This window comes from Rhopalosiphum padi, chromosome 1, assembly GCF_020882245.1.
Source record: "Rhopalosiphum padi isolate XX-2018 chromosome 1, ASM2088224v1, whole genome shotgun sequence".
Lineage (NCBI taxonomy): Eukaryota > Metazoa > Arthropoda > Insecta > Hemiptera > Aphididae > Rhopalosiphum > Rhopalosiphum padi.
Genome location: NC_083597.1, coordinates 23,962,709 through 23,988,664, shown reverse-complemented (window position 1 = coordinate 23,988,664; position 25,956 = coordinate 23,962,709). Strand labels below are relative to the sequence as shown.

General features: G+C 27.1%; 2 protein-coding genes across 2 annotated transcripts; one reads left to right on the top strand and one right to left on the bottom strand.

The window, feature by feature from the left end:
* Positions 1-3,117: 3,117 nt before the first annotated feature.
* LOC132931963 (vitellogenin receptor) lies at positions 3,118-19,775 on the bottom strand. The gene is made up of 30 exons (XM_060998086.1): positions 19,646-19,775; positions 15,830-15,926; positions 14,867-14,992; positions 14,643-14,773; positions 14,445-14,582; positions 14,247-14,355; positions 14,026-14,181; positions 12,751-12,870; positions 12,555-12,677; positions 12,250-12,465; positions 11,820-11,991; positions 11,539-11,740; positions 11,206-11,403; positions 10,862-11,147; positions 10,545-10,806; positions 10,248-10,447; positions 10,009-10,158; positions 9,822-9,949; positions 9,418-9,748; positions 9,121-9,342; positions 8,513-9,052; positions 8,121-8,363; positions 7,839-7,991; positions 7,148-7,379; positions 6,843-7,083; positions 6,562-6,745; positions 5,645-5,757; positions 5,406-5,569; positions 5,212-5,311; positions 3,118-3,378 (listed from the first exon to the last, which is right to left on the bottom strand). Exons 1-30 carry the CDS (start codon positions 19,688-19,690, stop codon positions 3,223-3,225), a joined length of 5,538 nt encoding a protein of 1,845 aa, XP_060854069.1. The 5' UTR covers positions 19,691-19,775; the 3' UTR covers positions 3,118-3,222.
* A 561-nt stretch (positions 19,776-20,336) lies between these two features.
* Positions 20,337-21,741, top strand: LOC132925141 (52 kDa repressor of the inhibitor of the protein kinase-like). Its single transcript, XM_060989566.1, has 2 exons — positions 20,337-20,496; positions 20,894-21,741. Exons 1-2 carry the CDS (start codon positions 20,337-20,339, stop codon positions 21,739-21,741), a joined length of 1,008 nt encoding a protein of 335 aa, XP_060845549.1.
* Positions 21,742-25,956: the final 4,215 nt, after the last annotated feature.

The following is a 25,956-nucleotide window of genomic DNA, read 5'->3' as shown; positions in this document are numbered from 1 at the left end:
TTTTTTTAATATCTAATACATTTTTTACACTATTCTACCTTTGCAGTTTATACACTACTACGCAGTGTAACTTACACTACAAATGTTCGATGAGTATGAAATAGAAACGTTATAATATCACAAATACAATAATTTTAGTGTAAATGTGTAATTGGTAATTATTAAGTTTTTGTACTTTCTAGTTAATAATATTATATAATATTTAGCCGTAACCCGGCGTAACCCAAAATACCAACTACCGTTTTTTTCCTGATACTCAATTTACTGTTTTCATAATGTATACAAATTATCACGGACCCAATTTATCTATCTTATTCATTTTTTTGTATAATATTCGTATGACTAGTGAACATACAGACTAATTTCACCTACATATAACTATATTATATATGAAAGGATGAGATTTATATGAATCAGTATGTTTTTTTCAGAGTTCTTTTATAAATTTGTCCTTTTACAAATTTGATCAATAATTTCACAAATCACTCAATTTATTTATTATTATTGCATATATTCAATATAAACATATATAATATATTAATATACTAGCTCAGAAACCAAAAGGAATTTTTTTAACTTATAAATTATCATAAATTATTATTCACTGGTCACTGGTCGCTTGTCAATGTCATAGATGTTGATTTACTTGATATTGTAAATTGTATATGTGAAGTAGTAGGTTGTCGGTTATTTACCTATATTATGTATTTATGTTTATGTATAAAATGCAAAAGTACAACGGTGTAGGTACTAGGTACCTACCTATTACTATAGAGTATAGGTCAATATTGAGTGGTAAAAGAGTTCAGATTTGTTTACGTAACAAAACACTGCCGCATAATTATATAGTTAATAGTAATACATTTGTATAAATAGTGAAAAACTAAATTATCATAATAGATATGAATATAATTTGATAGGTAAAAAAATGTAAAAATAAATATTAAATGTCCCCGGTAAAAAAGTCACTTGGAATTATTATATAGTTTACACACTAATACACAGAACATAATATAATTCGGTGTTGGTATTTTGTTCGACAGAACTATCCAACAAAAAGGTTTAAAAACGGGTTTTAATTTAATTTTATACCGTCTAAGTCCTGCATATCTACAGCGGTGGCGTAAAAAGGTATCTGGACATAATTTACCACCACCCATGGTGTAGATAAAATAACCTTCAGAATAAGGATTTTCTTTACTGTTGGCTTTTATCACGATTTGAGATACGAGCACAGAATTTTCTGTGATATGAGTATATCTTAAATCATCATCATATATTTTTTAATCACTTATCCTCAATTAGTGACGTTTTATGAATTATTTTAAACTAGACACTTAAAAATATAATGATTTATTTTTCAGAAGCTTTATTACAAAATACTAATATTATTAATATAAAATTGTTTCTTTAATATATACATTAAAAATAGGTGTTATGCAAAACACGAGTTGCAATGTATTAAAAAAAAAAAAGATTCTTTATTAAAATTAAAATGCTGTTTCCCAATGATTTCCATTCAAAATACTTTAATTTTCAAATTCCACATTATAAAATTACCTTATATTAGAATAGGAAACTCATGTTACAACATATGCCCTATAATGTCGTGACAAATTAAGCGTGTTCTCATATTTTTCAAAATTAATTATATTACAAAATCGTTCTATGATGTGAATACACCATAAATTAGGTAGTCAAAATTAGAAGACCGAAGCCGTAATGCTCACCAAGAGGTGGGCGCAAAACTCTCCTTGGTTACGCATCGGTGGCGTCCCAATTGCCATCAGTAGCCACATCCGCTACTTGGGTGTCATCCTCAACCCCAGGCTGTCCTTCGGGAAGCACTTCGAGATGGTGGCCAAAAAGGTGTCCGCGTCGGCCGTGGGCCGTGGCTCTGGCAAGGCTCATACCTAACATCAGCGGGCCCAGCCAGATGAAGAGGAGGCTGATAAGCTCATTGGTAGAGAGCCAGCTCCTCTACGCTACTCCCATCTAGCCCCCTCAGTCGACGCTACGGCCCGAGGAGGTTAGGAGGTCTCGGAGAGTGGCTGCTTTGAGGACGATAAAGGCGTACAGAACGGTCTCGAACGACGCAGCCTTCCTCCTGGCTGGCAGGCCACCAGTTGACCTGATCGCCGTGGAAAGGGTCAGGCTGAAGGCAAGAGCCACGCTTCCACCCCGGCCAGGTGAGCCGCCCCACACGAAGCATTTCCATAAGGTAATGCCAAAATCATTTAAATAAAATCTCAAAAATAATAATGATTTCGAAATAACTTACTTACCTATTTGATTAATAATTCATTTATTTTTAACATATAAAGGTACCCAAGCTAATTAAAATAATTGAGACCCAAATTGCATACCAAATTTTGGTCTTGATAAAAAATTGAGACTAATTTACCTTTTAACATAGCTTATAGGTATTATTGTAACCGTTTCCAATCTATACAATCACTCAATCGGAAAAGACTATAAGAGGAACACAGTGGCGTCATTTTAACCTCGCAGGGTATACATTTGTGTGATTAAAATCCAATATTGTAGTAATTTGGCCCACTTTATAAATTGTTTTGCTTGAAAACTTGATAATAGTTTGTGCTTAAAGTGGCCTGCTGTATACGCCATGTGTAATAAAAAAAAAAATGAAATGACGCCACTGGAGTAACATATTATAAAGAAATAAGAATTAACATAATTCCTATATCGGCTAATCCTATGTAGGTAAAAAATACGAATAGGTACATCTAAAATATATATTTAATTTTATATTTTCATTTCACACGTTTCTTAAAAAAAAAATTGGACTAAGTATTAACTTTAGGTATATCGACACAATCACACTAATTTAATGTAATTTGTATTAATTATATAAATTGGGTAACTTTGAATTAAACAAAATAAAATATAAGGAACTTTAATAAAAGTGTTAAGAAACTAAAATAATTAGACATTTAAGTGTATGGAATTATTAATTTCAAAAATAATTTGTATCTATGTGCATATGCCGTATATATTATTATACTATATACTTCTATAAATTGTTAAAATTCTGTTTAAGTTTTCGTAGTTTTAATTATAATTCAAATTATATTTATTGTGTACCTAAATATTACAGCAGTGGATATTACAAGAATAAAATAAAATTGTATTTATAAAAATAAAAATAACAAATAATGAAATAAGTATTCATCCTTAACAAACTTTATAGTTGTATTTTTCTTATAAAACCATAATAAGTTTTTTTTTCTCGTTTTCATCGTACTCGATAAACGACGAGTCACGTCTAGATTCTGAGCCATTAGCATTAACGTAATGTGCACTATCATAATTCAAAACAATTTCACTACCACAAGCATGATCTTTTATTAACCCGTCCTAAAATAAAGAATAATTAAATACAGTTATTTTTTTAAATAATAAATCATCAATTAATTATTAATAGTTTTTCATCTCAATAACATCAAAAATATTATAACCTTACCTACCTTTTTAGTATACATACATTATAGACTCTAATAAAAACATATAGTTATAAAAACTAATAAACTGATTTTAAAAATGATTTAAGTTATATATTGTGGACATTTTATAAAATGTGTTACAGTAAAATAATTATAATCATAGAAAACACAGTTTATACATAATATTAACATAGAGTTAATTAATTCTTTAATTTACAAGACGGTCTAGTGATCTATTTATTATCGTAGGATGTTTGTTTCACACTCTATTATCCAACATTTTAAAAATCAATTTAATGAGATGAAAAAATTATACAAAGGTATATTATTTTTTTTAATAATTTATGTATTATATAATATATTGTTAAAAGTTAATTACATTTTGCTCTAGGAAAATAGTTTATACATCTAATTGAGATTTTAGATGTAAATTTAGATGTATTTAAGTAATATACACAAGAAGTATTAAAATTTTACCTATAAATTAATTGGACTAACGACGTGCAATCCTAAATGTATTGATACTATATAATTAAACATAGAACTGATGAAAATTCAGATTTAAGAAATGTTTGTTCAAAGTTCCTTCTAGGAGAGAATTTTCTTATTCTTAATTCATATCTTTTTCAACTTTCTCTTTGTTATATTAAATTCATTTATTATTATCTATATTTAAATGAATACATCATTTAACAAGAAAATTTCAAATAAAAAATTGTTTGGAATTATTTCTAAAGCTTTAAATATTTTTTATTTAGTCTAATCCAGCGATTCCCAACCCATGGGCTGCGGTGTGAAACTGGACCGTGGACCATATAATATTAACATTACTAATGTATATATTTAAAATAATGTTATTATATATTTTTATTATTTTGCCCGGTAAAGATAAGGACAGGTCAATCAGTTGTAGGTCGCACATTGAACCTGTGCCTTAAATAATATTATATACAGGGTATAAAGTATAACAGATAAATTTGACCAAAAAAAATAAAAAAAATTTGCTACTTAAACGTATGAAAAATTTTTTTAATATTATATGATATGTCAATAATTTAAGAAATATACTCATGTTAGCAAATTCTCAAAAATCATATTTTTAAAAGAGTTATTACGTTCCAAATTAATTTAATCAAAAAATATTGATATTTTAAAATAATTCTAAAAAAATAAACTACTTGACTTAGATAAATATTTTTACCATTAAAATTATTCTTATAATCAAATTCACAAATCGACTATTTTAAATTTATCCAAAAAATTTTAATTTTTTTTTATTTTCAGTACTAAAAAATAAACATAAAAAAATAAATTATACATGTAGCGCTAGGGTCTCTTAATGATAAATAAAAAAATTGAAACTGTTAATTAGAACAAAAGTTATTCCAAAAGTCAGTTCTATCTGTTAGACACTCTGTACACCTTGTATACATAGGTCATAGGTGTGCTATTAGTGCTATCATTAGTGGGCCTCAAAGATTTTTTTTACAAAATTGATGGTACGTACAACTAAAAATGTAGGGAATCGCTGGTCTAATCTAATTGATTTTATATATTATAAAATTAATATTTCAATTACACATTTTACTTTCAAATTTTAAAATAAATTAAATATTAATAAGTTATTTATCACATTAGAAAAATACGTAAAACAATTTGTTTTTATAATGAATTTTGACCGAAATTACTCTACAACAACACCTGCATTCAATAATTTTAAATATAAATTAAACTTTATGATAATTACTTCATTCATAGGGTTCTCATAAACATTATATCTTGAGTTTAATTCATCTTCTTTGTGATCAATTACTTGAATGACATTTGTTAAAGGCTGATGAAATAATCTATACAAATATAACAAGTTATTATAACTTAATAAGACATAGATATTAAAGTAGTAAAATATGATTTTTTTACCAAATAAATTAAAATTTTTACCTAGATACTAGATGATTTAAAGATTTATTTCTTGAATAGAATAGAAAATAATATAACATCGCTAATAATAAAATTACGATTAAAAATAAAGAAATATAGATTGAAATCATATTTTGTTTGTAACCTAAGTCTTTAAAGACAGGCAATTTTCTTTGACCAGCATCCTGGAAAATGTAAATGAAGAAAAAAATGATGTAATGGTATTTTTATATTGAATAAATATTTAAATATAGTGTTACATCGCAAGTGTTGCCTGGTTCGACTTGGGATCCATCTCCGCAAACACACATTGGTCCTTTTGATCCAGAAGTACAAATAAAATCGCAATGGATATCATTACAAACATTTGATCCTAAAAAAATTAAAATTTTTATTGTTTATGTGTGACTATATTATGATTGATACATTTGTATTTGTTTGAATTATGAAGTTTATAAATTCGTATTTATTGTTGGCGTAGATTTAATATTATTAGAACATTATTTAAAGCCCTTTAAATTTATTTCTCGTTGAAAATTAAAGTAAATACAATATTGTAATAAAAACTATTATTTATTAATTTTATTGGTACTAGTATTTGGTTTTTCTATAATATTTAATATGACACATATAGATTTAACATATTATATAAAAAATAATAAAATAAATCCTGAAATTAATGAAAAAAAGCTAGGTAATAATATAAAAAGTTATTTCTCTTGGACTAGTGTTGCAACCCACGATATACCTCACAATTGATAGGATACAAGTGGTCAAAGCGCAAAGATCACAATTTACTACTTAGTCGAGGCGTCGTTTTTAATATGAGTGCTTATGGCCGGATATGTCGTAAATTCGTAATAGTGCGGTGAATTCAGTCCCGGTAGGGCCGACGAGTTACCAAGTTGAACTCGGTGGGCCACTTAAAATTTGGGTCGGAATTAATGTCTGTCTTATTGAAAAATGGGCCGGTTAAAAACCTAAAAATCGGTGGACCCATACCTTGCCTATCCGGCGCTGGGTGAATTTTATATTTTCTATATGTTTTATTCAACATACTTAATATAAATAAATATTTAAGCACAATTTTTCACCCCCGAAACACCATTTTTTTTTAGTACAAATATTGTGCTACCTTAACTCAGTATTGGAAAAATAATTAATAATATCATTATACCATTTATTTGTTTGGCCTGTTGACTTATCATGAATATTTCGATGGTAGCAAACACTTGAACAGGAACTGATTCACAATGGACATTTTCAGTACCGAAAACTTTACATTTAAATATAGAGAACCCGGTTTCGTGGTTAGTCCAGAACAGTTTGTCTTCGTACAATGATATTTTCTCAGGCAAATGCTAATTTAAAAATTGTTTCAATTTATAGGACTCTTAAGTAACAGTGTACAAAAGTAGCTCAATAATTATGGCGCGTACTGTGTATTAACTTTCTTACTTCTATCGCATTCACCAACACAGTAATTTTAGTTCCGTCATAATTAGCTCTCTCGATTGTTGAATTAACTTGATCGACCCAATATACCATATGTTTAATTGGATCTAAAGCTAAATCAGTAACATACTGTAACCCTTGATGGATTATCGTTTTTACATTGTATCCACTGCAATCGGATTGCCTAATTATAGTTGTAGGTGTATTCAATATAGCCCATATGGTTTCCGACCAAAACATTAATCTACACATTTTAATTAAATAAAAAAATTTGTATTATATTTGATTTACAATAAAAAACAAGTTACCCAGAATGTGGATCAATTTCAAACGCCATAATTGTTGTATGGACATTCGCACTGTATATTGTGGCACAACGTTTAGCATTTAAGTTACATACAACAATATCTCTAAAATCTTGTACAAAGTAAACGTTTTCTGTTAGCCAATCGATGCGAACTAAAGTAGGCTGTAACAACTCTGTCATGTAAACTTTATGCTGTTGTTGCATATCCATGCTAATAAGAATGCCAGCTTGTTCTAAAAATAATTAAAAAGTAGTTCTATTTTAATTCATGCTTTATAGTTAAAAAAAAAATTATTAATTTCAAAATCTTTCTTTAATATGCTATGTTAGTTTATTAAGAATTTTAATTTCTTATCATTATAATATGCAAAAATAAAATCAGTAACAGAATTAAACATATTATACATTAATTAATATTATATTCACTATTTCCATTTTCCTTCTACTTTGATGTTTCTTTTTTTTAATCCTATAGCCTTAATCATTTAGAATTTATTTAATAAATTTAAACAATCACTTCAATGTATGATTATTTTAACAGAGTAAAAAAATAGAAACACACGTCTTTGTTTTTCAAGAATAAAATGTAATTTTTAATCCTTTTTGAAATAATTAGAATTTACTGTTGAAAGAGCAACCAGTTAGGTATCCTAGATAATTAAATTTAACATTGAAAAAATATTTTTAATTACTCGATGTCCAATAAATAAGATTTCTTCTAATATCAATATCAAGGCTTGATACTATAATTCCTGGCATCGAAAAAAGTAATTTTGATTCTTTAAAATCTCCAGAAGTACTTCTTATTTCATCAACATTTGAATAAACTAAATCCATTGTGGGTCCTAAAAAATCAATTAAAAAATAACATTATTTAACATATAACTATATGTATATTTATTTAATCTTCAAGAAGATAATAGGCCCCATTAAATTATATTTTATTATTTACCAAAATAGAACAAAATACTTACCAAATGCTTTACAGGAACTTTTATCTGCACGCAAAACATAATCGGAATTTAAACAACTACAGCTATATGAACCATCCAAATTTGTACAATATTGGGTACATAAATTGTCGTTTTCACATTCATCAATATCTTTGCAAGTTGTACCATCTCGTCCAATTTTATAACCATGATAACAGGTACATTTCCCACCTTTTGGAGTTTCTTGACAAGTATGACTACAATCCATGTGCTTACAAGATAAACCTTTTATTAAATAACAAAAAAAATATAAATCATAATTAATTCATAACAGTGGTCATTGAAATGCTTAATACGTAATAATTAATAAACTTAATACGTTATTTACTTAATGTAGAAACATAAATAGTATAGGTAACAAATATATGTATTACCACAGAGATCTCCTTCGTCAGTACCATCTTTACAATTAATTTTCTTATTACAAGCTTGATCTAAAGGAATGCATTCTTGGTTTTGACATAAATATCCATCACAATCTTTTGCTAAAACCACTGAATTCGATAAATGTTCAGAAAGTATATCACAAGCCTTTTGACTTTCGTCTGATCCATCACCACAATCATCATGTTTATCACATAACCAATCTTTTGAAATACAACGTTTATTGTGACAATCGAAAAAATTGGATTTTTGGCATCCGCAATTCAATTCATCCTCTAAATTTGTACACTCCGACGTTCCGTTACATCTAGCCTTGATTGGTATACAATGACCTTGAGTGTTTTCACATTCAAATTCTGTTTTTTCATTGCATTTTTTTATTAATCTTTTTTTCATGTATTCGTGCTTTGACGGACAACCATTTTCATCGGAACTATCACCACAGTCATCATAACCATTACAAGTGAATTTATGAGATATACATCGACCATTGGTGCAAGAAAATTGATTATCTTTACATTTTTTTATATCTATAAATATTTATCATAGAATTATTTGAATAGATTTTTATATTATTTTTTAATAAAAAAAAGCTTACCACATGAATTGTGTTCATCCGAACCATCAAAACAATCAACCTCGCCATCACATACCCATGTTAAAGGAATACAATGTCCAGAATTACATCTAAATTCTGTAATATTATTACAACTATTTTTCAGACAATTTAATTCGTCTTGGCCATTCGCACAGTCCAGATTATCGTCACATAAAAATTGGCGCAGAATACATTCACCAGTTGTACATTGATATTCTGTAGCTAAATATATTAATAAATGTGTTGTTTTATTATTAGGAATTATTTTTTCATTAAATTACAGGCAAAGTATATTACTTAAATCACAAATATGCTGGGGAATACAGTCTGTTTCATCAGAACCATCACTACAGTCTTTAACACTATCGCACATATGTTTTTTATCCAAGCACTTTGTTTTATCATGACATAAAAATTGAGATTTTGGACATAAGTTTGGCGTGTAATGCAAACATTTAACAGGATCTTCGTCATCACCACGAGGACAATCTTTTTTTAAATCACATCGGGAATGAGATGAAATACATTCACCAGTATAACAACGATATTCATCAGATTTACACTCTCCTAATGATGTACAATTTAGGCTATTGTTTGATAAAACCAAACCCGGTGGACAACCACAAACCTTTTTTTTACCATAAAATTAAAATTTTTAAACATCATTAAAATTATAATAGCTTTAAAAATATATATTGTACCTTTCCTTTCCCAGATAAAAGGCATATATGACTACAACCACCATTATTTTGTTGACATGGGTGTTGAATATTTTTGTCAATCCCATTTGCCACGGTTAAACATAAATTTGAATCACTTTTCCAATTCTCTATTACATACATAAAATCATACTATTTTAAGCTAATAAATTAATTTAAAATAAATTACCTATATTAAGTGCTCTAGATACTCGATCTTCATCATAGTTATTAATCCAATTTAAAATTGTCGAACCTTGAGTTACCCAAACAATTTCATTACCAATTGAAACAACATCTTTTACAAATCCTGATTTTTTTATAATTTTTCTATCCGTTCCTAACAAAATAAATATATTTAATAATTTAACATTGTTCATTGTTAACAGTTTAATAACTCGTATGGATTAAAATTTATATTATAATCACCATCTTCGCTGACACTATCTATTATGCCATTTTTATAGTCAGTAAAATACAACAGTCTTGTAATCATATCAAAATGTAAAATAATTTCATCTCCTGTCAATCCATACTCCACCATATGAACTAGAGATTGAATACTTCCATCCATGTCAATTCGATCGATATGTATATGGGAATCTTCCTTCATGGCTACAAACATAAAGCTATAAGGATAGACATAAGAATGTTTAATACAGTTAAACTACAAACATAATACATAATAATATGAATACATTATGAATATTGAACAGTTATACTTACCTTTTATCTGGAACTAAAGTAACTGCAAATGGAATATGACCTTCAATTTCTTTGAAGATCGTAGTGTGTGTTTTAGTAGAGAGACTTAACACATCTAATGTTCTTCTAGTCCTATCACACCAATACAAATTGTTTCCATAGTTGTCAAATTCAAGAGAATTAATGGAACTAATTTCTGGTACAAATAAATCTGATAATTTCATCTTAACAAGATCGAAAGTGAATAATTTTTTAAATCTTGAGTCATAAATGATGATGTTGCCTTGTAATAATAAAAAATTAATTTTGACTCTTTAAAATGTGTATTGGTAACATACCAGATAATGAATTATAAGTCACTGCGGATATGCTAGATACATAATTATTCAATGATATTTTCTTAACTTTTTGGTGGCCTAAATGTTCTTGCTCGATTTCTATAATACTTGTTGGTGTACCTATAATAAGCGTAGGAGGTATGGCCTCAGCTAAGCAAAATATTCCATCAGGCGATAATGTTTTATCGTCGGGACAAGCACACGCGTATCCTTTAGAATTGGTGTCCGTCTTAGGTGCTAATAAGCATATGTCGCTACATTTTGCTTGTTCGCAAGGATTCGACATCTGAAAATTAATATCCGTATGGAGAACTGATAATTTTATATTTAAAATCATACAATACTTGAGACTCGAATAGCGAAGAATGGGAAATTTGCATACCATACACTCTGCTTTTATTTTCACGGACCAATGACTTACTATCTTTACCTGTAAACTTGTTACATACTTTTATTTCTTTACCCGTCCAATCACTCCAATACAATTTATCCTCGAAAACGGTCACCGAAAATGGATGATCTACATATTCCGTTACGACTACCTAGGATAATATAATCATTAACAATATATAATAAAAACTAAATAAGAACGTATCTATTGAAAAGATATTAATCAAGATATTATTGGTAAACGTAGAAACGTGTATGGTATATAATATTTATATTTATTGACTTACCTTTCGATCAGTCGCGTCTAAATTAATGGATTCAATTAATTGCATCTTAGCATCCACCCAATAAATTCTTTTCCCGATATAATCAACATGAACACCATTTGGCCAGTGTATATCTTTTGTAACAAACGGTTGTGGTAAAGACCCGTCCATGCCAGACCGGCCAATCATTGGATTATCACCCCAATCTGTCCAGTACATGAGACTAAAAAAATTATATATATTGATAATTTATAATTATAAAATCAGTTATATTTTTAATTCAATATAACACAATATTATACCTATCCAGAGGTGAAACAGCTACTGCTCTTGGTTTGTCTATGTTCTTATTATGAAGAACTGTACACACCGAACCATCATTTTTGCACACTCCAATATGTTTCATTTTTGCATCGGTGAAGTACAAATTATGTGTAACAATATCAATAGCAAGATTCTCAGGTGACCCAAGACCTGAAAACATACCACATAGTTATAGCTCACAGGTAAATATTAATCAATATCATAGTATTTTAATTAATATATAAATAAATATTTCATATTTGTATTGCCAATTTGATCACCAATTAAATTAAATGTTATTGAATTGTATAAGTTAGGTATTTACTTATAAAAGTAAGCTGACGTAAATTATCTGTAGTAAAACTATTTGATAAAAAACATTATAAATTTTAAAATTCACAAATTTGTAACGTTTTTTAACATATTTACCAGAATCGACAATAATTTCGGGTTTAGTCCCAGTCGTGTTTCCTCTAACTATAGCTTCCATTCCTTCCAAAAAAAGTGTCCAGTATACAGAAAATTTGTCTGCAGCTAATCCGGTGGCATGTTGCAAATCATCAAACAAAGTATAACTTTTAAGTGACACCAAGTTTAAAACTTTTATTTGCCGTAATGATGAATATATTAAAACCGGATCATCGCCTATACATAATAATTAAAGTTATAATTAAATTTTACAAAATCAATAAACTACCTATTCTATACTGAAATCAATTGTTTAACAACTTTACCTTTTACTTTACACTTGTGATTATCGACTAGTTCATAATCTGGATCACAGGTGCACGTATATGAACCTTCCGAATTTATACACGTTTGGTCACAAATACCATATTGATCACATTCATTGATATCTATTAATTAGGTATATGTCAAATATAGTTTTAATAAAGTTACTTTATTCAATATTAACAATTTTTGTTTTACCAGAACATTTATTGTTTAAATAATGCATTCCTTTTGGGCACACGCACATGACACCATGTGGTTTTCTTAAACATTCAAATGCATCAGAGCAATTGATCGAGTTACATTCAATTATGAAACCTGAAATATTAATAAATAATAACCGATGTAAATAATATAAGTATATCAACTCCATGAATTATCAAAATTATAAGCTTTAATGCTCTCGTTGACATTGATTTTATATGGTCTATGATATTATAAATATTAAAATATATATTATAAATATTAAAATATATATTATATATTTTTTTAAATATATTAGCTTACGTCATGTATCTCAAAAATTAATAAAAACTATTACTTAAAAAGTATAAAATTTGCAGTACACAAGGAAAAAAATAAACAACCGCCATCAATGCATTATTTGCATTATTTAAAATTTACTTAAATCAGTGCAATATTTGTTCTATCTTTCTGACTTACATACAAATATATAATAGAACAAATTTACATTTAGCATTTTGTATTGTTAGCTTTATTATTAGAGTGATTTGTTATATTATTAAACTTCAAATTTAAAGTTAAAAACATTATCTGTTCAATGTTCATATGAAAAATGTATTACGATATTTTAAGTTTAAAGCCAGAAATTAGTATTTTTAAACTGTATCATTTAACATATTCATAATTCGCAAATACATTTAAATATCGTAAGAAATCCAACGGAACAACACATATAATGTACTTAACTTTAAATTTTATAATTGGTGAATTCACTTAAATATTAAATCTAACAACGCACAATTGGTTTTAATGAACGCAAGTTCGCTATGATGCGCGTGGCAGTATGAGTTATAATTTAGAAAGAGAAAAACAAATAGAGCACTAAGTACTGACATCGTCTTCAATATGCTATACCGTTGTACTATCTTTGATACGAATTATAGCTTCTGAATAATCTATTTAACTTTTTTGTGTTAAATATTACAGTAATTTACCTATTATCAAATTAGAATATTATCTAGTACAAGCATAGATTTTTTTATATCAATTTTAATTCTAAATCGAGTTATAAATATTTTAAAATTGTAAATTATCTATACATTTTTCTTTTAAAAAACACAAATAATGTTGATACACTGCAAGTTTACAAATTTACACAAAATTTGACAAATAGACAAGAAGTCTATGCCACGTAAAAGTATATTTTTAATATATATATATTATATACATTCATTTTATAAAAAAAATCTCCTAAATTTTACTCATTCTCCATTGTGTTGAAATAAATACCAGTTTTATTATTGCAAAGGCCACCTTCATCCGATGCATCAAAACAGTCATTCTGATGATCACAAACGTTTTTAACATCGATACATTTTTTATGATCGTGACATAAAAATTTTCGTTCTTCAATTAAACATTTTTCTGGTTCAATCAGTTGAATATCTAAAATAAAAAAAAAAGTACAATTGAATAATAAAAATAATTATTCAGATTATAACATTTAATACCGCAATGAGTTTCATCTGAACCATCTTCGCAATCGTCTTTTCCATCACATCTCCACAACTTGGAAATACAATTGAAATTATCGCACAGATAACCGTTGGTACATGATACCTATAATATACAAAATTATGGAATATAAATAAAATAACACGTTGAAGACCTCGTGTGAAAATACACCTCAAAAATTAAAACGTCTATACCTTTTGTCTACATTTTTCCATATCTTCATCGCTACCATCGTGACAATCAATGAATTTGTCACAATGCCAAGATTTTGGAATGCAAGTACCATCGGAACATCTGAATCGCCCTTCCCGGCATGATTGCGTCTGAGATGTCTATAAAATAATGTTATGAAATTTATAACAATTTTTCTAAACTTTGGATTCAATACGTACATCATGACAATGACTTTCGTCAGACTTGTCGGAGCACTCGTGTGATTTATCACACATAAACTGAATGGGTAAGCATTTGCTGTTATCGTCGCATTTAAAAAAATCGGGCGCCAAACAATTTTTCATCAAATCTAAATGTAGAAGTTATAATTTAAATAAGTTTGTAATAATTTTTATTTTATATAAATTCAATACTGCAGAATATAAATACTACTCTAACATACCACAATCAACTTCATCAGCGCCATTGTCGCTACAATCCTTGATGCCATCACAAAGTCTTGTTTTATTTATACAAGTACCATTTCCACAGTTGAATTCGTATTTGCTACAATCTTTATCTGAAAAAACTAATATATAGGTACACAAAATTATCAATAAGGTAATATAATCAATCAGAGAATTAAATTTAAAATTTAATAAATAAGAACAGTGGTGGTTCTGGCTATATATTTATATGGGTCAAGGCGATAAAATATTTAAATATATAATATATTATAATGTATATATATATATAAATATTATATTTTTACAGTTCACGATATAATTTAAAGAAATAGGTAAGTTTTACCATATACCTTAATGGCTATATACAGGGCCGGATTTAGACTCCCGGATGCCCGGGCCAAATCTTTTTTTGATGCCCCTGACAGAAAAAAAATTAAAAATACCCAATATCTAAGTAGTTAAGGAAAAAAATTAAAAATTTGCAAACTTACACATTATGTCTATTCACCTAAAATGTATTTATTTCTAGTTTGATATACCACTGTTCATGTATCACAAATTTAAAAATTCATTTAAAGATATCAATATTATAATAATTTTATTAAGCCTTCATAATTTGAAGAGTTAAAATAAGTATATTAATCTCATTTTATTTTATTTATTAAAATTTTGGAATTTAACCTTCACACTGTTACATTATATTTTTTTTTTTTAGTATTTCAATATTCGGATGCCCCCAAGCATCTGTTGCCCGGGGCTAGTGCCCCTAAAGCCCCCCGTCAAATCCGGCCCTGGCTATATATACATACTTTAATGTAAGAAGTAAGAACATAATTTTAAATCGCAATATTTTTAACATAGCCATAACTTGTTCGAAGACACATGCTGTATTGCTGTATATATATTTTAAATGATGAAACAACAATTTGATATACGTCTTACACAAAGTTATTACTTACTACCAACAAATTCTGAAAATGTGCAGCAGATGATTAATGAGAATATCAAAAAAAATATTGACATTGTAGAATTCTCCCGCATTGTTTTCCATACAACCTAAAGCAATAGTTTAAAATTATTTATTTAAATTATATGTAGGTACAGCGTATAATTAATAATAAGTAATACCCAAGTACCCAACATAATAATTATTAGGGATGGATCAAACTTCAATTTTTATGAACTCAAATTAGAATTCTAATTCAAACTTGGTTTTATTCTCAATCTGTTGGAGATCGAATATTAACTCAAGTCCATTTTTAGACAAACTTTTTGATCATTACATTTTATTTATTAATCTATTTTAATTTTAAATATAAATATATCATTTTTAACTGATAGAGCAATACAGGAAATACGGCAAAATAAAAGTCTAGGTATTATATAATTTCTATAGTAAGTATATATTTTATATTGTAAAATATAAATTGTATTTGGGTATAAATGGTGTAATTCGTATCGATATCGTAATTTATAATCTTAAACTGTTCGAAATGTATGAACTCTAAGGTAGATATTTAATTTAAAACTTAAAGTTATAAATTTTAACGAACTTCGAAGTGTTAGAATTTCTCGAATCTAAGGGTGTTTGATAGTTTAATAAGTTTGATAATTTCCATATCCCTATAATTATTATTATTACCTAGTTTATTTCTACTTAATATACATTGACAAAAAAAAAGTGTAACTACTTCGGACTTCCGTATCTAATACACCTGGTTAAAATCTTAAATCCGTCAAATTTTAAACATCTGCAATATTCAATATAATTTAAATTGAGTATCTATATAATATAATACCAATTTAACAAGAAAATAGTAATTTAATTTTAAAATAAATAAATTGGATTTAGATTGGCTTTGAAATCTAAATTTATGTTTAGGTATTTAGAAATGTGATAATTTATCAAGAAAATTGTAATGAGGTTGATTAATTTATATTTCATAATTAGATAACAACAACAGTTATTTCCATTAAATCTAATTTTATATATTTTATATTAACATTAATTAAAATAAAATTATGTTTGAAAAATATTGATGGTACTTACCTAACAAATATAAGCTATACACATATAATATTCTTACCTACTAGTTGTATTTGATTTTATTTACTTGAACTCGAAAGTTTAAAATGAATGCAAATCTAGGTATAAGTTTTTTTTCAATAAGTTCTATCATTTTGTATTCGCAGAATTACTTAGATATTAAAATACCTATAGAATTTCATATTAAATGAAAATAGCAATGCATTACTTACGTATTAGTTAAATTTAAAAATACATATTCCCATACAACATTAAAAAGTATTATAAATCAGGTAAAATTTTAATTTTATTTTTTTGCAAGTGGTATAGTACATTAGTACCTAATAAATCTATAATTTGAAAAATATCTATTCAAAATTAAGCGACGTTACAATTTATCAAACTGTCATTACATGTTCTATAAAATATTTATGCAAAAATATTTAAATGAAAATAGATTCATTCATATGTGTTTCATAATTAAAATATATTAAAATTAATAAACAAAAAAAACGAGTTCATTAAGATTTTCTATAATATTTATAATATTTGTACCTGTATATTGTATGACGGAAACAAATTTATAAAGACTCATATTTGTTTCACTATGTCCAGCGTTACTGTTTAAATACGAATTTTCTATCTTAGTGGGTACTAATTATACTAATCGAAATTATTAAATACGTACCTTTCAATGAAGTTTTTTGGTAGATATTGAAATATTAATAATAAAAACGAATAAACAAACAAAAAAAAAACAATTTTCGACTAACCGATGACTACAATATAAAAGATTGATATTTAATAAAAATAATAATTTATAGATTTACATCTATAATACCTGTAAGAAAAAACAATTTAACAAATTTAAAACGAGAAAAAAATTGATTACCTTATAGTTGTTACCACAACAATAAAAGTATGAGTTGAATTCTAAAATGAATATCCGTCGCCAATAATTAATGAATTGTGGAAAATTATCGAATTATCTAAACATCGAAAGTAGGGGAATTCGTAATAAGTCATTCTTGTAATTATATAATTTTATTGTACGAATATGATAGTGGTGAAGATATATATATAAGTATAGGTATATAGGTATTGGCTATTAATTTAGTTTAAAGAAAAGAATATTGAACTATATTTTAATCTACATAATTAATTAATTTACCTACTATAATAGGAGACCATTTATTATTATTATTATTATTTTTATTCCGTGTATAGTAAAATGTACAGGTATATACTATATTATGTTTATTGTTTTAATTTCATATCAAGTTTCGTACTGTCATTAATACTCTAAGTATGTTTGCAAAAAATGTACTCATTTCAATAATATATTTTAAAAGTAGTGTCGTACCTATCATATATTCATATATACTATATAGGGTGATTTAATTGATTCACCATACATACTCGAAATTTACTAAATATTAATAATTTATAGTAAATTGAAATTCAATGATAAAGTTTGTTAATAAGTGAAAATGGAAATTAGATTTTTCTAAGTTCCATTTAGTCCTACTATTTAGTACACTAATACACCTACGTGATATTGGTGAATTACCAAGTGAGTAATTAATTAATGATTGATATTTGGTGTTTTTGAATTTTCGACCTATTTACATGAGTTATTAATATTTTATTTTAATGTCTAAATCTGAAAATATAATATGTTACTGCCGTTAATGGAGTAGTTGTGACATAATTTTGAATTATGAATAATAAAATATTATATAATTATTTTGACGGGTCCATACCTATTATACTACTTACTTATTATTATTTTAAATTTTAAATTGCCCAATATTATTAAATTATAAGCAACCATTAAAAAATAGTAGTTTAAATTTTTCAAAAACTAAGTATACACACACACATTTTATGTATTATATTATGTAGCTTAGAATAAGGTAAATGTAAAATACTCATTTTTAAACACATAAAAAATATAAATGCTAGAAACAGTCACTGAAGTCAGACTCTACTAGTTAATACGACTAACTCTTTTTTAGTCAATTTAAAATGTTATTAATTTAAGAATTGTAGTTAACTAACCTAAGCATTTCTCTGGTGACCTATTTGTAGAAAATAGAAATTCGTAAATAATATTGTTTTAAATAATACTTTTTGCACAAAATTATCGTCACGGATAGTCAAGGCTTAACTTTTTGCGTCATTGACTCTAAAAATATGCTTATACATACTATATAATTTGAATTAGTTATTAGTTATTGTATAATTTAATAATGTATAAGCGTATTTTATGGCATCATAGTTTATAGAAATAATAATAATTATTATTAATATACTAATATTATATTTATCTCATTATTCTCATTATTTATCAATTTTTCATTATCACTATTATTGTTATGTCATACAAAAAACTAATTTTATCTTAAATATCTATATAACTGTTTTTTAATTTTAATTAAATATTATAGGTTAATATCCTAAATATTTTTAATTCTGTACAAAGCTATGACTGTACCGGTTTTACAATATTATGATGTTATAATATTATTATTGTGTGTGCATACAAATTATTATAGAAACAAGTTTATTGGTTACTAATAGAAAATTGAATCTAGTTGGTACTTTAAGTGGTTAAAAGTTCAAATGTTCTCATTTTTCAAAATAAACGAAAAAAAAACTAACAATAAACAAGAATTCTTATGCAAAATTAGTTTTTGACTACAACGGCGGATGATAACTTTTATCATAAATTTAATTTTAAACTTACATTCTTGTTTTTGGATCTAATATCGTCAAAATGTTTAATTGACATTTGCTATTTAGTTGATCAAGCATATGAATATATGATGGCCCTGTGCCCTGTCGCCAACGGGATTGGTAAATTGGGTTCCAAATGATTTTATCTCAGTAAATTGAGTTCTGGAAAAAAAAAATAGTAGGTAAATTGACTCGCGAAAAAGTTATATAAATCAAAATATATCTGGTTTTTATAATATAATGTTCTGAATAATAATGGTATAAATAATTAAAAATTGAGTCCTGGAAAAAAATGTTAGTACGTATAAATATAATGGTAAAAATAGGTAAAAACTTAAATGATAAACATTTAACAAATTATAAAAAATAATAATATTATTACATAGTATATTTTGTCATTTGAATATTTGATCTTTTAAGTCTTATTTACCGAGCGTAATTTTCTTTTTTTGTATTGTACTTCGTAATTTAATATGTGTCTCAGATTGTACTTGTAATAGTTCAACGTTCAACCACAAAACAGAATTATTCAAAAATAAATTGTATAAATACAAAATATTAAAGTTTTAAGTTTTTAATATTTTAGACCTAGTTGCCAATAGTTTATAGCCGGGATCCAACTTACCTACTACCTTTTTTTAGCCGGGATCCAACTTACCTATTACCTTTTTATACCCGGGACTTAATTAACCGTTTTCAAAATGAGCGGTGGTCGTTTAGGCAGTAATAATTATGACCAAAATAATAGTCCGTTTGGGCGACTATCTTGTATACCATTTGGGCGAGTGAAATTATTTTTACCCGTACGAGGTAAAAACCTGGTGACAGATACGGATGATATTATTGCTAACCATCAAGGCTGTGAATTTAATGCACTTAAAAACTATTAGGTAAATATGCATGCATATATGCACAAAAACTGACAAAATAATATATGCTCTCATTTTTCAAAAATATGCAAAAAAAACTATTAAAATTTAACTTTTATTCTTATTTTTTATTAATTTTAGTTTAAATATTAGTTATATTTTACAAATTGGTATGCTACCAACTGTCAATGTTCAGACTTTAGTATATTCTTATCCAGTGGCGTACCCAGGGGGGGGCTTAGGGGGCTTCAGCCCCCCCCCCCCCCCATTGACCGTGTTATGGAGTACATTTTGTATTTTAAAAGACAAATTTCAAACCATGATAATTCTAAAAACGGTATTGAATACAACGTATTATCTTTAGTAACAATGATCTAAAATAATTTTAGGCGATAGCAATAATTCACAAAAAAAAGAAAAATTGAAAACACTGTGTGAGACACGTTGGATTGAGCGTCATGACGCATTGATTACATTTAAACAATTGTATGTTTATGTAGTGCATGCTCTTGAAGATATTTTACATGATCCTAATCCTGAAAGCTCATGCAAAGCTGCATTATATTTAAATTCAGTGACAAAAATTGATTTTATCGTTGCACTTGAAGTTACAGTAACTTGTTTTACCTACACTTTGCAACTCAGTATTTCTCTGCAGAGCAAACAACAAGATATTTCTAAGGCATTATCCGACGTCATGGTTATTCGCAGTGCACTAGAAGAGCTACGAGAAGGTGCAGATGAACACTTTAAACAAATTTTTAAGGATGTTTCAGATATTGCAAATTTAACAAATGTAGAAATATGCATGCCTCGAATATGTGGTAGGCAAACACAAAGAATAAATATAAATTCAAAAGATCCAGAGACATACTTCAAAGTATCAGTATTTCTTCCTTTTCTTGATTTCATCCTTCAAGAATTGGATACACGATTTAATCAACGGCTAAGTGATATAATACCTTTGCAGGGACTTATCCCGTCAAATTTTAGTATGTACGACGATGCAACTATTTTGAAGGCGGCTTCTGTCTATGCTCAAGATCTTTCAACTGATGATAATTATATTCTTAAAGCAGAGTTGCGCGTTTGGAGGCATCAATGGAGAAATAAGCAAATTAAACCAGATTCGGCTATTGATACGTTACCCCACTGCACAGCTGTCGTACCAAATATAAAAATACTTTTACAATTGTTTGCAACATTGCCAGTTACCTCAGCCACACCTGAACAGTGAACGTACATTTTCAACACTTAAACGATTAAAAACGTATCTACGGTCAACCATGTCGGAAGAACGACTCAATGGATTGGCATTAACCAATATTAACAAAAAAGAACTACTCAGCGAGGGTGAAATAATTAAATTATTTTCTAAAAAGGCACCCAGAAGGATGCAATTAGAAGACTGGAGCAAATAAAGTAAAAAATAAAATAATTTATAATTTATCGTATAACATATTTTGTATAATAAAGCAGTCCCTACTTCCTACTATTTAAATATATCACTAATATATTATGTATGTGTTATAAAAAGTATATAATAATGAAATATTACAATTAACAGCTATAAGACTTTATTGAAACTAGTGATAAGATGTCAAAATTTTATTTACTTTGTTTAGCCCCCCCCCCCCCCATTCGAAAATCCTGGGTACGCCACTGTTCTTATCATTAAATTATCATTTGTCAGTTGAATTTTGGTTATTTTTGTCATTCCATACCACAGTGCTAATAAGTTACCATCACAAAATATTAAAATAATAATAATAGAAAATTTTTTGAACATCAGAAATATTTGATACCTATAACTAATTTAAACTCTTTTATGACAAAATGTAAATAGAAATTGGTCTTTTTTTATTTAATTTTAATAATATAGAATAAATTGTTAAACTAATAAGTTATTTTCCATTATTTTAATTTTATGGAAGACTGAAATTAATTTATTTTAATTTTAATTTATGTAATAAAATCCTTAAGTATTTTTAATATTTTAATATAGTATAATTTTTTTATGTTATTTTCATTTTCCTTAATTTACTAGACCAAGTAACTATTTGAGTAGCTAAATTGTATTTATAGTACATGAAATAATGTACAAATATTTTGTATTTTTATGAGATAGGTATTTTAGTATTTAACACTCTTAACATATAAATATTTTTTTTATTAACATTTCCCCCGCCCCTCTATATGTAAAATTTTTCTAGAACATTTTTTTGACTTAAGGGCCCCAAAAAAAATTGTGCACTATGGCCTTGGTTGTACGAACAAAAAATGTAACGTAAGTGTCTTAACAGATAATAATTCAAAAAATGTATTAGAGATGACAACATAGTTACATATAATCATGATCCTGGTACAAAAAGGTCTTTAGCTATAGATATAATTAGAAGTACTTCTGAAGAAAAGCTACTGAACACACACATGATTAATCTAATAAAATTATTAGGAAAGAATTATTAATAGACAAGTCAGGACTTCAGAATGAACTTAACTACTTAACCATTCAGGTATTAATTTAATCAGGCGATCAATTTATCGTAGCCGAAAACAACAGTTCCCATTATTACCATTATTAAATCACAAAAAAAATCATTTGATCAATTATATGATATGCAATCAACTATTAAATATAAAGATCAGCAATTTCGTTTCATGAATAAACAAAAGTCTATTGTTATTATAACTTGTCGTGACAATTTACAGCTACTGTGTAAATCTAAAAATGTCTTTAGAGACGGAATATTTTCGTATTGTCCCAAATTGTTTTGTCAACTATCAGAGCCGTGCCGCGGGGGGGGGGGGGGGGGGGTCCTAGGGGGCTACGCCCCGGGCGCATAGTTTAAACTAAAGGGACGCAAACATTTTTTTTATAATATATATATATGTATATATATGATAAATAAAATAAGGAGCGAATATTTTTAATTTTTCCTTGGGCGCCAAATTTTAACGGCACTGCTCTGTTAACTATATACATTACATGTATATACTTACAAGTTACAATTATTATGTAGCAGTAGCATAAGTAATATGTATTTTTAATATCGAAATCAAAAAACAATTATTTGAGTATGTGATTTGAAATATGCAAATTATCTAATGAAATAATTGGCAAAATTCTTCAAGTAGATTCTCTTTTCATTCGAACTTTGCAAAAGCTGCACATTTAGCTACAACGCAAACATTTCCTAACTGTCAATTAATAATATGTACATTTAATTTAGGCCAAAGTTGGTAAAGGCAAATAGTAAAACATACAAAATTATCAAACCTATTTAATTAATGATTTTGAAGTCGGATTGTAGCTCAAATTTTTTTTCAGTCTATTGTTTTTGCCACCAGCCGAAGTAGGAGATGCATTTATTGAGTTGTTATCAATTATGCCAGCTTACAATGAATGTGTACAATTTGCCAATTAATGATTATGTCTTGCAAGTTGCAGGACACATACATAGACGAAAACTCAGAGTTCCCCCTCATTTGTGGGCAACATCACCAATATTTAACCATTAAGTGATTCCCAAAGCGTGTATCATAAAAATTTGGTCAAAAAGTAGTAAAATATTTGGGCTAAAAATCTTGCCCCATTTTTTTATGGTTGTTACAATAATGTAAATAGGTATGTAATAGTTATATTACTTATTGGCTGCTACTTGCTAAGGTCCACTTAGGTGTAGGTATAGGTAATAAATGCTGTAGCATTAATTTCAACTTTGTTATTATATAGTAACCCATGGCAACTGTGATGGTTAGATATTTTATATTCTGCCCAAACATGCCATTATGCGTTAATTATTGTAAAAGATACTTTTTAAAATATGTATTTACTCAATAAAAAAATCATTCAAGTATAAAATATTACAGGTATCTACTTTTTTTTGTAAATTACCTTCAAATTGTATACAAAACGACTTTTTTTAGAATCTAGACTCTAGAGTAACTAAGTAGGTACCCACCTACTTACCATAGATCGTTTGAAATCCTCGTATTTGAGTTTAAATATCAGGGAATTAGAAATTAAAATTTTTAACGTCAATTGTGTGTATGGATAACTGTTTCCAATACGAATATTATTTAGATGTTTTTAATGTTTTTATAAAAACAAGTAGTATAGATATTTGCCATTCTTAGTATTCTACAAATTACAATCGGCATACATTATACAATATTACAATATGGTCGGTAGTCCGATAAAATGCTATGTACAAGGCGTGAAAAATAAGACTGATTCTGTCTTACGGAATAAGTTATACTCAACTCAAGTCATGACCTAGTTAAATTTTAACCAAAAATTCTACATCCGATCCAATAACTAGAAATCGCATGTCAGATGTAAAAAACTCACTCAAAAAATTATAAAATTGGACTTTTATTCCTAGCATTATATTGGTATGCTGATGCTGCGAGTAGGTTTACAATATTTAAGATTTGCAGTAACCTTCATACAAATTAAAATTGTGATATAATATGGTTATGGCACTTGAGTTAGTTCACCGAACGGTGATCATATAAACTTTAAAGCATTTTTAATTTACCAGAAATTTCGGAGTTTGACCTAGCTACCTCAATTCACATCACCCTCGGTCTGTCGTTTTTGTTTTTTTTGGCCATTCGCATAGCCGGGTGGTGTAAAATTTACAATGGCTAGTTGCTAATTTACAAACAAGTAAACAAGTGAAGTGTTTTTGATGGTCGACACACTAGCAAATAGAATAAATTTCATTTATTTCATTTAACCTATGTAACAAGTGCTAAGTCTAGATCGATCACCTGATTTATATTTTTTTTTTTACATATTAAACTATGTTCATAAGTAGAGCTTGATTACTAATTTGGAGGGATTCAAGCTATTTTTTCATACGTCTTATTATTTGAATAAGTATAATAATATGACTTTTATTAAACAATTTGAATTAACTGATGAATATATTTTGGCGTACCTATATAAAGGGTGATATACTTAGCATCCACACATTTATTCACTACTAAATTAAATTATGTTTAGTTTGACAATGGAAAATAACAATTAAAATTAAAGGTACATAGTTAAGTACTATTAAAAATGAATGACAAACATAATATTGAAGTTGTTTTTCTATTTTTTTATTTAAAAAGCTCAACTAGTTTAATAAAAGTTAACTCAATTGTTAAATTTTTTTATGTAGGTACTAGAGTTATCAACAAAAAATATTAAATCAATAAGGAAAAATGTAATAACTTATTTTAATAAATAATTATAACCAGCTGAAAGATTTTATTTTTAGTCTTTGATTTTTAATATGGCAGTGTTAAACTAAAAAAAACAAAAACTAGTGAATTTTTCCTATATACTTTGTGAAAATGGTTTCTAGGTAAACCTCAATATAATACTAAAATTATAATTTAAATATTTATAATAATAATGAATAAATAAAGATAGGTACAGAATAAATTACAAAAACAA